General features: G+C 35.9%; 1 protein-coding gene across 2 annotated transcripts in view; it reads right to left on the bottom strand.

The window, feature by feature from the left end:
* Positions 1-12,281, bottom strand: part of ITGA4 (integrin subunit alpha 4) — a gene marked incomplete at both ends in the record, with an annotated part of 76,341 nt that overhangs the window by 45,577 nt on the left and 18,483 nt on the right. For both annotated transcript variants that reach the window (XM_079709628.1, XM_079709629.1), the window contains 7 exons: positions 436-530; positions 4,602-4,713; positions 7,961-8,098; positions 8,190-8,252; positions 9,007-9,092; positions 10,497-10,626; positions 11,739-11,806. In XM_079709628.1, the coding sequence (XP_079565754.1) occupies positions 436-530; positions 4,602-4,713; positions 7,961-8,098; positions 8,190-8,252; positions 9,007-9,092; positions 10,497-10,626; positions 11,739-11,806 (692 nt within the window). The remainder of the gene's footprint in view (positions 1-435; positions 531-4,601; positions 4,714-7,960; positions 8,099-8,189; positions 8,253-9,006; positions 9,093-10,496; positions 10,627-11,738; positions 11,807-12,281) is intronic.

Raw genomic sequence — 12,281 nt, 5'->3', positions numbered from 1 at the left:
CTCTGCACTAAAAGGAACACAGAGTATCACCTGAGTCTTTGCTCTCCCTGTGCAATCTCCATGGAACATGGGGCTTTAGCCACAGGGCAAGACACAGTTAATCAAATCCAAATGGGCTTATCTGGAATAGTATGGGTATTACCTCAGAACATAAATTTGATGAAATGCAGAGAGAATGTCTTTAATAGGTTAAATACAAGCTAGAATGGAAATGAACCAGAACTCTTATTTATGAAAAAAAATGGTTTCAAAGAGTTATTAATGACCTTAAAAATGAGGCCATCTACTGTTATTATAAGAAAATGGTGAAACAGTATTAAGTATTTGAAAGACCAAATAAAAAAAAAATAAGTCCACATTAACTCTGGAAGTTTTAAGAAGGATTTTATTACCAATGCTTCTTTTGTAAGTATTAATAGAATAGTATTATCCTACCTGTGAGAAGGCTGACGAGATCCCATCTGCTCGGCCGTTGTAAATATAAATAGCACCTCGCAAGTCATCTTCCTGTGGAGCTCCAATAGCAACATCTATTCAAGAATTTAAATGACAGAAAATAAATTCTTAATGCAAAGAATGCAACTCTGAAAACTAACCTTCATGCTCTTTATAATTAATATCACATAAAAAACTCCTTATCAAAAAACACTTTTCTCACTGGACAGAAAAAAATTATAAAATACTGTTACTGTCATAACAATGTAGTGGATTGTACAGATAAGTCTGTGTGTGGAAGAAGCTTAGAGTCTTAGGGTCTTAGAGGCAGGCTAACAGAATGGTTAAGGACACAGGTCCTACGGCCAGATGGCCAGGCCTGACCCCAGCACTGCCCTCGTGCCCAGCTGTGCTATGCTGGGCCCATTTCTTAACCTCTCTGTATCTCAGTTCCCTCACCTCAGCACAGGTTTGTAAGAGAACTCATCCTCAGCATAGAAAGATGTAACTCATGTGGAGTGCTTAGAGCAGTGTGTAGCACATAATAAGTTATTATCATCTATAAATACTATAACCACAAGAACTCTTATTTTGAGCTCTAGGTTTTACTTTATTTGCAAAATGACTTCTGAATTAATTCCTGTTCCAATGAAAGTAATTAAAGTATCTGTTAAGGGTATGTTTTCACATAAGAAAACCAAGAGAAAATAGAAACTATGAATAACATGGTTGCTTAAGTGCTATAAATACAAAGTACATTGTGACTGCCTGGAGGGGTGGGATAGGGAGTGTGGGAGGGAGGGAGACGCAAGAGGGAAGGAATATGGGAACAGAGGTGTATGTATAACTGATTCACTTTGTTATAAAGCAGAAACTAATACACCATTGTGAAGCAATTATACTCCAATAAAGTTGTAAAAAAAAAAATACAAAGTACATATAGTACTAAACTAGTAAGAAGGCCCAGATCAATTTAATTCCAAGCAGAAGATACTGAAGTATATTCGGTCTTTGGCTATCTTATGTATAGATCCAAACTCTTACTTCCTAAGATGACACTTGGATGTATTATATAATATCCTAAAGTTCTATCATTATAGAAATAAGGAGAATACATGTTATTAATAATAATGTTTTTCCATGCCTATGCAACACCATTGGGACAAAACATAGAGAATAAACAGAGATATCTGACAACTGTTTTTACTTTCCATTTGAACATTTATTTCACTGTTAGTATAAACCATAACAATTATCATTAGTATGATCATAATAATCTTATCAGCTAGTATTTATATACTGTTTACAATGCAGGCATTGTGCTTGAGGCTTTACATACGTTATTCATGTTATTCTCACATAACCCACTGTAACCCGTGTAACTCTCACAACAGCTCTATCAAATTCTTTTTGATCCTCACTTTTTATAGATGAGGAAACTGAGGCACAGAATGTAACTCACTCAAGGTCACCGAGCCAGGATGTGGTAGAGTTGGGATTTAAACCCCGCAGTCTGGCTCCACAACCTTTGCTCTCCATCACCATGTTCTATAAAATCATCAACAATAAAGTTATGACCAACATTCTCCCCTCTTAGCACCTGTTCCTCTTCTGTGTGAAAGAAGTGCTCAATATATGATTTGATAATATGTAAGCATTTCAGGAGCACATAAAATAATACAGCATATAGTTTACAGTTGCAGAACTTTATTATGGTTCTGCTCAAAAAAATATTCAAACATATAGTCTAAAAGTCAGATGACAGGGGTTAAGATAAAAAAACAAAAATAAGTGGTCTTGCCAAAAGCATTTTATGGCTAAAATGCTATCATCTGTCTGTCTGGTTACATTGGTTGAATAGGTTTGTCTATTACCTATTTAACTTTCTCATACTTTTGATGAAATTTTTATGCTGGACTCTTGCCAAATTGGTTATCTTCTTAGAAAATGGCTTGTTTTGCTTTTCTAAGGACACAGGAAATATATTCTAATTTTTTTCTTTTGAAGAACAATAAAAACATGATGTCATGAATGCCAAAATTACTGAGGTCTACTATGCAAAACACCACAAAGCTGTGCATAGTAAAAGGACATTAAGTCTGATTTGCATCTAAGACTGGAGAAGGAAGGAAAAAGAACAGGTGGGTTTTTCATCTCTTTTCTACACAATCCCACACACTCTGCCATGAACGTGAAGTAACTTCACTCATATGCCAGCAAAACAAACTAAGTTAGAAGATGGGGAAAAAGAATAGGGAATCACATAATGAAAAATTAAACATAGATGCCCTGCTGGCTCACCCAGGCAGATAGAGTGAGACGGTGGAATTAAAGACCTCAGTGCAGAGCTAGGACACACTGAGCCTACTTCCAAATCAGCATGGTCTTGGCTAATATCTAAAACGTAGAAAACACATAGCCATGGGCAAAGCAGAAATGCTATTCAGCCATAAAAAAGAAGGAAATCCTGTCATATGTAACAACCATCTGTGTATGTGCATATGAGAAATGAAAAATCATTCTCAAATATTTTAATACATTCAAAATAGTGAATACTCTTCCCCAGATGTGTCAATTAAAAGAGGATGTGGAAGGAATTATAAGTAAACAAAATAAGTATTTTACTAAATGATGATTTTGTTTTTAAAAGAAAGAATTTTACTACTTTATATAATATATATGAAATATCAAGGTGCAAAAACATGGTTTTTTTCACAGATATTTATTAGGTTGGGTCTAAATTTCCCACTTATATAATGTTTATTTTTTCATGTCTTAATCTTATATTCCATTTGATTGTAAAACTATAAAAAGGAGTGCCACTATTTCCTTCATTTACATTCATTATGGCACATACTCTATACCTGGCATGGTACAACTGACAAAAAATAAGTCCTCAATAAATATCACAGAATTGCTGAGTACTTGTGAAATGTAACATCATAATAACATTTTTCAGGTATTTTAATGTAAAATTTTATGTGTAATCATAACCATAGAAATATATATGTATACTTTTTATCTCCTTTTGTTTTAAAAATAGTAAAATAAATCCAGAAATGGTAATATTTGTATACCAAATTACACTATCTTACATTCAAGAGGGCTCACTGGAAGCATATATTCAATAACCAACTAGCTTTCTCCTTGTAGAATAACATTTTATACATTTAAAGTAGAATGAAGCATTTAGGCACAAGAAGATATTAAGAAAGTGAGAATTTACAGTACTCCCTCACTTACGTCCAGTATCCAAGTAAGTTTTGACCTACTTCTACCATATACCAATTGCCAATGACCATATCTAGAAGACAGTTCTGAGCCCTGAAAATATCGAATACTTATTTGCTGAACTCGAGGAATTATACACTCTCCCTTCAAATCCATTCATCATTTTAGGCACAGTTTTAATAGATTTAGTTACCACTTAGAACTAGACTGAACAAAAAGCACATTTTAAGAGGGAAGGCTGGTAGAGACAGATAGTTCAACAGCAGGACTGATATCTAGGCAACAGTAACAGTTCTGATGAGACCATCTATTCCATTATTGAAACGCACCCCTATCGAGTGGTAAGTATCCACTGTCCTTGAGTCTTCCAGTTGCCCCCTTACCACCGCTCAGGACTCTCTCCTGGGGTCCCCAGGAGATCCACAGGGCAGGTGAACAAGGAAAGCCTGGCACAGCAAGGGGGCTTTCAGAGCCCGGCTCCAGCTCTGTGGCCAGCCTCTGTTGGGTTTTGTCAGTGTCTTTACTACACTGATAGTTAACTACTGTTATCCAGTGAGTCTATGATGCACATTTTTTTCCACATTCCTGAAATCAGGGTCCTTCTTAAAATAGAAAAAAAGTGAGTCGCAGTTTAAGAGGCACCATTTTTTCAGGGGCACATAAAATAATGACTTGTAATAAAACACCATAATCAATGGTGCCTTAGAAGCAATGAAATAAGGTATGTTGAATATCATTCTTTATTAACAGTAGTTAAGAATCAATAGCTGGCAACTGAGAAGAAATCAGGGATAACACTAAAGAAATAGTGTTAGCATACCAGTCTGCCTCCATTTTCTATAGAAAGGCAAACAACATAAAACTCCAATTATATTCTTTTCCATGTGCCACTTTAAAAGTGGAAATCATGTACCGAATTGGATACTTTTAATTACCTTCAAAGCCATCATTATCAATGTCGCCAAGATTGACTATAGATTCCCCAAATCTTGCAGCATATTTGTCACTTCCAATGAGCTCTATTTCCAATTCGTTCATTACTGCTCCCTAGATAGAAAGGGGGAGAAAGGTGTCATTATAACACAACTTCACACATGATTTACTGTTGTAATTGGGTATGGATTTTTTCTTAATGCTTCAAACAGTTTGGACAAACTATAGCCTGAGCTTTAGTACACACATCTCAGTTCAATTCAATAAATATTTGTCAAGTGTGTCAACACATATAATAGTATGATTAGAGCTCAGAGGACAAAAAAAAATGTCAAACTCATGATCCCTAGCTTTGAAAATCCAATAAATCATTTTGATAATTCAATTTAGCAAATATTTAGTGAGTTCCTAGTAAAGGCAACGCACTGTGTAAAGACTGAATGGGTGAAAGGGGACAAGGCAGTGCGTGTCTAAGACACTCCCTTTCCTGAAGAAGCCCCCAGTTACAGAAAAGGCATAGTCCAAGCATGTAAATGACTTAGAAGTACAGACTGCTTTGCAATATCGACAAGCAAGGAGAGCATATCTAATTGTGAGAGCCAGCAGAGATTTCAAAAAAGGAGGTAGTGGTCAAGGTGGCTACTGAAGGATGGGCAAAGTTTTGATACACAGAGAAAATAATCAGCGAAACAAATTGCAAAGACTTTGGCTATATCAACAGTATGTGCAATGAATGAGACCGAAAAAAGTCAGACTGCAGTCTTATGGGGTGGGACTTTGAAGGCTGGGAGAAATTTACTCTCAACTTGGAAAACAAGACAGAGCCACTGAAGGTTTCTGAGTTGAGGAGTGACACGACTGAAGCTGGCCTTGGTGATCTTTTTCCAGCCACTGAAGCATGGATTGGTCAACTGTTGTCTCTGAAGTTGGAAGATGAGTTATTACAATTAGACACTCAATAATGTTTCAACAGGAGCTGTTGCAGTAACAGCTGCCAGACCTCTTTCCAAACTCTGATCATGTCACTCCCTTGTATTAAAAACAAAACCAAAAACAAACCCCATGCACTACTCATCATAGATCCTTCCCTCTTCTCAAACAAGTCTGTTCATTCCCATAGTACACACGTTCTTCTCCTTGTGAAGTGCCCTTCACCTTTTATTTTCCAACTAAAAAATTCCTAGACTTGTTTTGCTCCTAGAGAAATGCCTAATTTAAAGAGCAGAAAGCAGAAGAGGCGAGGACGAGAAGGTGCAGACCTAGAACAACACAAAGGCACTGGAGTTCCAAGGGGAGAGTTTCAAGAAGTGGTGATCACTATTCTTCAAGTATTCTCCAGGCACAGAATGGTGACCAAGAGTTCACTGGGGACCCCTGAGAGCTCTTTTAGCAGAAGTAGGTGGAAGCCAGATTCATTCAAGTATCATTCTTTCTTGAGTTCATTCAAAAACAATTACTGAGCACCAACTTGTCCAGGACTCTTTCAAGCCCTGAGGAAACAGTAGTAAATAAAACAGATGATTCCTCTCCACACGGTGTCTACACTCCAATGGAAGAACCGACAAACAACAGCAAACCAAACCAATAAATATATAATATAATGTCAGGTAGTGGTTAGTATCTTTTTAAAGTTAAGAAACAGGAAGTTGGAAGGCAACAAAAGAAGAATAACTTATGCAAGAGGTTTTAAAAGCTGAAATCAATTATAAAATTAACCCCAGTATTCAACAGGGATGCCCTCTCTTGAGTGACATAGAAGTGAGGGGCGAACAAGAGTATAGTCAAATGGGTAGATCTCCTCCCTTGCCCTTTGAGCAAAGGCAATTCACTTTTATCTGTTTTTCATATTGGGATTGCTTAAGATTTCAGTGGGAAAAACGTTTCTATTATTGCCTTACTTTAGGTATATATGCTACTGTTTAAACTGTTCTCAAAAACTTTAGTTTAAAGAGAAAGAAAAGTATGCAGCTAGCATAAGGAAGACCATTTATGGATAGGAAAATGTGAAATATCTATATAAGACAGAGTAATGCCTGATTTCACTACTAATGAGATATGAATGATCACTTCATAGATGATATGCTTTTACTATTAAAATTAAGGTTTAAACAGTCTAGGAAATCCCAGCACGAAAATAACTTCCCTGCTCTATATTTGGAACATTAAGAATCTCCCAGCTTTGTAAGGCTGAGTATTTTCTCTCTTAAATTGTAAAGAGTTTAGCCTGGTGCTTAATGTAACTACTTACTAAATGCTCTGAAACAACTGATTTAAAAAAATACCTTCTGGAAACAGATTTTACTTTGTTAAATCCCAAATGAAAATGCTGTGACTTAAGAAATGAACCAATTTTCTCACAAACCTGTTCTTGCTCTTAAATCAAAGAAACAGGCCAAGAAGACCCCATTAAGGCCCTATCAATTATTTCTTTTGATTTGATGCCAGGAAGATAGACTGTCAAGATAAGGCCAGCAGAACTCTTTAAATTGAACTGTCAAGTGGTCAGTTTCTAATCCAAAACACCCCCCAGAACTGAAAACTCAACCATAAGCAAGTAAACACCTATTTCTACAACTACTGTATCTACTTTGGAATAAACAATGGCAATTTTACGTTCTTATCAGGAATATAATCTATATAAATTGTGCAAATTAACATCTTATCAAAACATATCTTGTTTCCAATTGTTTTCAAATCAAGAAATTAAAAACATTTCATAATTTATCTTCTACTTCTAGTAATGTTTTTTGTTTTTTGTTTTTTTGCAGCACGCGTGCCTCTCACCGTTGTGGCCTCTCCCGTTGCTGAGCACAGGCTCCGGACGTGCAGGCTCAGGGGCATGGCTCACGGGGCTAGCCGCTCTGCGGCATGTGGGATCCTCCCGGACCGGGGCACGAACCCGTGTCCCCTGCATCGGCAGGCGGACTCCCAACCACTGCGCCACCAGGGAAGCCCTCTAGTAGTGTTTTATAGTTACCAAATTACATAGGGACATTCACCATCAAACCAATAGGACATTCACATTTTTAGGGCTATATAAAAATCATTCTTTCAAATTAGAGTTGCATCATAATAAAACTGGAAGAAACTTCAACTACTTGAGTGAACACATACAAGCTGTGCATAGAGAAACTCCAGACAATTGATCTCATACTTTCGAGGTATCAAAATGGGACAGTGGCCCATTCATCATCATATTCCATTTCATTTCTAAAGCATCTAAAGTACAATACCACAATTTTTACTTTCATCAGTTAAATAAGCCTAAAAATCTATAGTCTCAGAACTTTGGAATAAGAAAAGCATCAGTTTCAATCAAAATCCCATACATGGCTTCCAACTTGCAGCCAATCAGACTTACAGAGCCAGAGTTGATGTACACAAACACTCTTCCTTCCTCCCTGACGGTGCTCTGCACGGGAGCGCCCACAAGTAGGTCTGAGAAGCCATCTGCGTTGAGGTCCACCGCACAGATAGAAGCTCCGAAATAAGACCCAAGCTGCTCCAAGGCAAACCAGATCCAGTCATTGAGAAAAAAGCAGAATTACTCACCAAAGCCCTCAGTGATACCAAAGGTAGAGACATATTACCTTTTTACCTTTCATTTCATGTAAGATATTTAGTTCTTTTGCATCAATGCTGAATATGTATGCCTGCAATGGAGAAAAGAATTCGGAAAGGTCAGACTGCTATCACATTAAAAATGTTGCAGTCAATCAAAACACTAATTTTCATAACTTGTAATTGCCCAAATATATTTTTGAAAAATCCTTTTCAGAGTGATACAAAAGGCTTAGGGAACCAAGTTCACATTAAGATGCCTTCCTTGAAAAAATACCTTCTCAGGAACAATCTTACTGTTTCCTTAGAGAGCACAGAAAATACATACAGCTGCTTCACTTCCTTGTACAGCAGAAACTAACAAACATTGTAAAGCAATTATACTCCAATTAAAAGAAAAAAAAGAAAATGTTGTTTGTCTCAATCTTCAAAGTAATGTTCATGCAGCAATGTAACAAAAACTAGAACGAGAAATAACGTTTTGTTCTTTCTAGTCTTACCACAATTGTACCAGGAATGTAGCTGCCTTGATTTGCCTTCAGCTATAAACTTATTAACCAATAAATGTATTCCTTGGACATCTTGAGACAATTCTATCTCAGAAACAATTACTCATAGGAAAGAAGAGCCTCATTTGATTTATGTAGTCTTCCTGAAAGCTTTCCTGCTCAATTTTATCTAAAAGCCATACAACTTTCACCCGTTTTACCACTAAACGCAGCACACTGCTCATCATTTCCAGCTTCATTGCCTAGAATTTCTGCAGTTCCTCCTGTAATATCTTATTCTCTCATGCAATCTATATGAACCTTTTTGAAGAAATAAATATAAAAATGTAACTCTTACTTTACCAATCTGTTCATGTTGAGGGGCTCCTCCAACTACTTCGGTAGTGTGCCGACTCCGAAAATGACCGGCTCCAACAGAGTATCCTTCAAGAAAATGGAGACAAGTATGAGAATCATCATTCGCAATGGGTAAAATTCATTATCATAAATCCACTTATAGAATGGATCATAAATCCATTCATAATTAAATGAGACTGAATTCAAAATGACTACAGTAAATAGAGTTTTAAGAATAGCAATACTCAAAATTGGTTTTTATATGCTTTAAGCAATTATTAATCTGTGTGTTAATATGGCTTATATATTTAAGTCTTAGAAACTAAAGATAGCACATTTACATGTGGTTTGTTAGTCTCTGTATATTGGGACATGGTAGTTTCTGCGATTACAACAGAAATATTTTAGCGTATATAAAATATAACATTTTGAACTTTAAGTAAAAAAAAAAAAAGTCTTCTTAAACTTCAACTTTTCTTGCCCTGAAACCTTCCTATTGTGATAAAATTGTATGATTACACAAAAGGTAAAATATTCTTATTTTATTATGTGATAAAAGGCATAATACTGTTACATTTTAAAAATAATGTTTCAAGATATCCTTCGACCATAAACAAGCAAATGGTGAACTGTAAATGAACTCCCTCCATTTTAAAATAAATTCCTTCTGTATGAATGGGGGGGGATTCACTTCAAATGTGAACAGCCTATACTCAGAAATAATTATAATAAGAATGATAAAAATAGTTATGCTCTGGGAAATATTCTAAGAACTTATGAGGCAAAGGTCAATGGGCCATTTTTAGACCCATATTCTTCATAATGTTACCCATTGTCTAGAATGCTGTCCGTAGTCCCACTGACTTTCAGTTGGTCCTTGAAGAAACTAAACTTACTCATCCATTCATGATTAAATGAGTTAATTCATGTAGAGTGCTTACAAAAGTTCCTAGGAAATGACAGGCACTCAATAGATGCTATCTTTATAATAACAAGTTGACTGCATAAAGATATAAGCTTACAAGTGATTTACTGTAAAAGAGGAAGCTAAGCCAGGAGTTCCAACCTAAGAATTATATATTGATAATAGTTACATACGTAAAATATTAAGTTAACTGAAGTTTCAGAGACTATATCCTTAAAAAGGGAGTCTCTGAAATGGCTTTTTAATTACTACTGGCCATTTTGATCTTTTTTCTTTTTTTTCGGTATGCGGGCCTCTCACTGTTGTGGACTCTCCCGTTGTGGAGCACAGGCTCCGGACGCACAGGCTCAGCAGCCATGGCTCACGGGCCCAGCTGCTCCGCGGCATGTGGGATCTTCCCGGACCAGGGCATGAACCCGTGTCCCCTGCATCGGTAGGCGGACTCTCAACCACTGCGCCACCAGGGAAGCCCCCACTTTGATCTTTTGAAGATAAAATTTCCCTTATTTATAATTACTAGTATCTGTAAGGCAGAGATAATTCGAGTTTGTCCATTTTTATAGTACCTAAATAACTTCCGAATTTTACTTGATTGTGTTTGTCTAAAAAAGCTTTGTATTTATTTGTAGTTATATTGTAGACGAAAAGAGAGCCGGTCCAATAGGATGATCCTGGAGCTCCCATCACAATTAAGTCCTGTAAGAAAAAAAAATTTATCATCATTTAAAAGTTCAATCTCACCACCCAAAACCTCCTCCAGATACACGCTTTAATAGTGACAAAAATACATTGTTATAAATTTCTGAAATGTAAGCATTTTATGAGTTTAAAAACACATCAAAAAAGCCAGAGAAGCTAGCTAATGAATTTTCACCTAAAATGAGAATTTCAGAGAAGAAATGCTGAAACTCTCACTTCATGCTCATGAGCAGACTTTAAAATCAAAGGTAGAATCACTGAACACTAGAGTCAGCTTTGGGGAGAAAGGCAATGTGGTTTTCTATTAAAGTAAACCCTATCTGGGTAACTCATTAGTGCTCATTACAGAGATAATTGTGTGTTGCCAAAGAGTAAAAAATGGACTTAATTTATTTCAATTTGCAAAAAGCTAATGAATAGGTTCCTTAATAATGTTAGCTTGGAAAAAAACAACTCAAATGAAATTGGGGCATACTTGATGATAAACACAGGAATTTAGAAGAAAGGAAAGAGCAGACACTTGTCTGGTGAAATATGAAAACTTTTCAGCAGTTAAAGCTATGTAACATTTCTAAATTTCCTAAACAATCCAAACTTTGAAAAAAAAAGGTCAATTTAAATATAAAGAAAGCAAGCATTATTATTTTTCCATACTAGGCAATATTTAAGGAAATTGTTAACCCAAGGCTTGATACAACCTGTCTACAAAGATTTAGAAAACATTCATAACTTCATAATGGGTTGTTGAGAGAAACTGGGAGATTTAGGAGTTGAGTACAATTGTGATCTTTCACTGTGTATGTGGTAGTGTTAGAAAAAGAATAATACAGTTTGGGACCATATCTCCTTTAAGAGGATATTATTAAGTTCTTAAATCTCCCAGTTCTCACACTTCTAATTAAAAGTGTTAACTCATATGCTTCCTCTCCACCCCAATTTAATAACTAAAAATAACATAGCTATTTTCAATGCTTAAATTAACAAATAACTACAGCTACTTTTGATTTCTATTAAATTCTTCATAAAAGTAACCTTCTTAATATCAATCTTCTAAGTCAAATTAAAATTCTATATGTAAACATCCATAGCAGCTATTTTGGGACAATTACCTCTGTGTAAAAACTAGATATTCCAGCTTGACATGATGCAAAATTTTCTCCAAATTTTCTCACATAATCTAAAATAAAGTAGAAAAACCATTCACGATTTCATTTTAAAACAGAAAAAATCTGCATAATTTTATTTATAAATCCTTATAAGTATACCTTTTTTTTTTTAATTAGTTTCTGCTTTATAACAAAGTGAATCAGTCATACATATACATCTGTTCCCATATCCCTTCCCTCATGCATCTCCCTCCCTGCCACCCTCCCCATCCCACCCCTCCAGGCAGTCACAAAGCACCCAGCTGATCTCCCTGTGCTCTGCGGCTGCTTCCCACTATCTATCTACCTTACGTTTGGTAGTGTATATATGTCCATGCCTCTCTTTCGCTTTGTCACAGCTTACCCTTCCCCCTCCCCATATCCTCAAGTCCGTTCTCAAGTAGGTCTGTGTCTTTATTTCTGTCTTACCCCTATATAAGTATACCTTTTAAGAGCTCTTTTACAGTATTATTTAAAAAAATAGTAAGTGGTAAAATTTAAGGTCAC

This window comes from Hyperoodon ampullatus (assembly GCF_949752795.1).
Source record: "Hyperoodon ampullatus genome assembly, chromosome: 8".
Taxonomy (NCBI): Eukaryota; Metazoa; Chordata; class Mammalia; order Artiodactyla; family Ziphiidae; genus Hyperoodon; species Hyperoodon ampullatus.
This window is presented reverse-complemented; position numbering and strand designations above follow the sequence as displayed.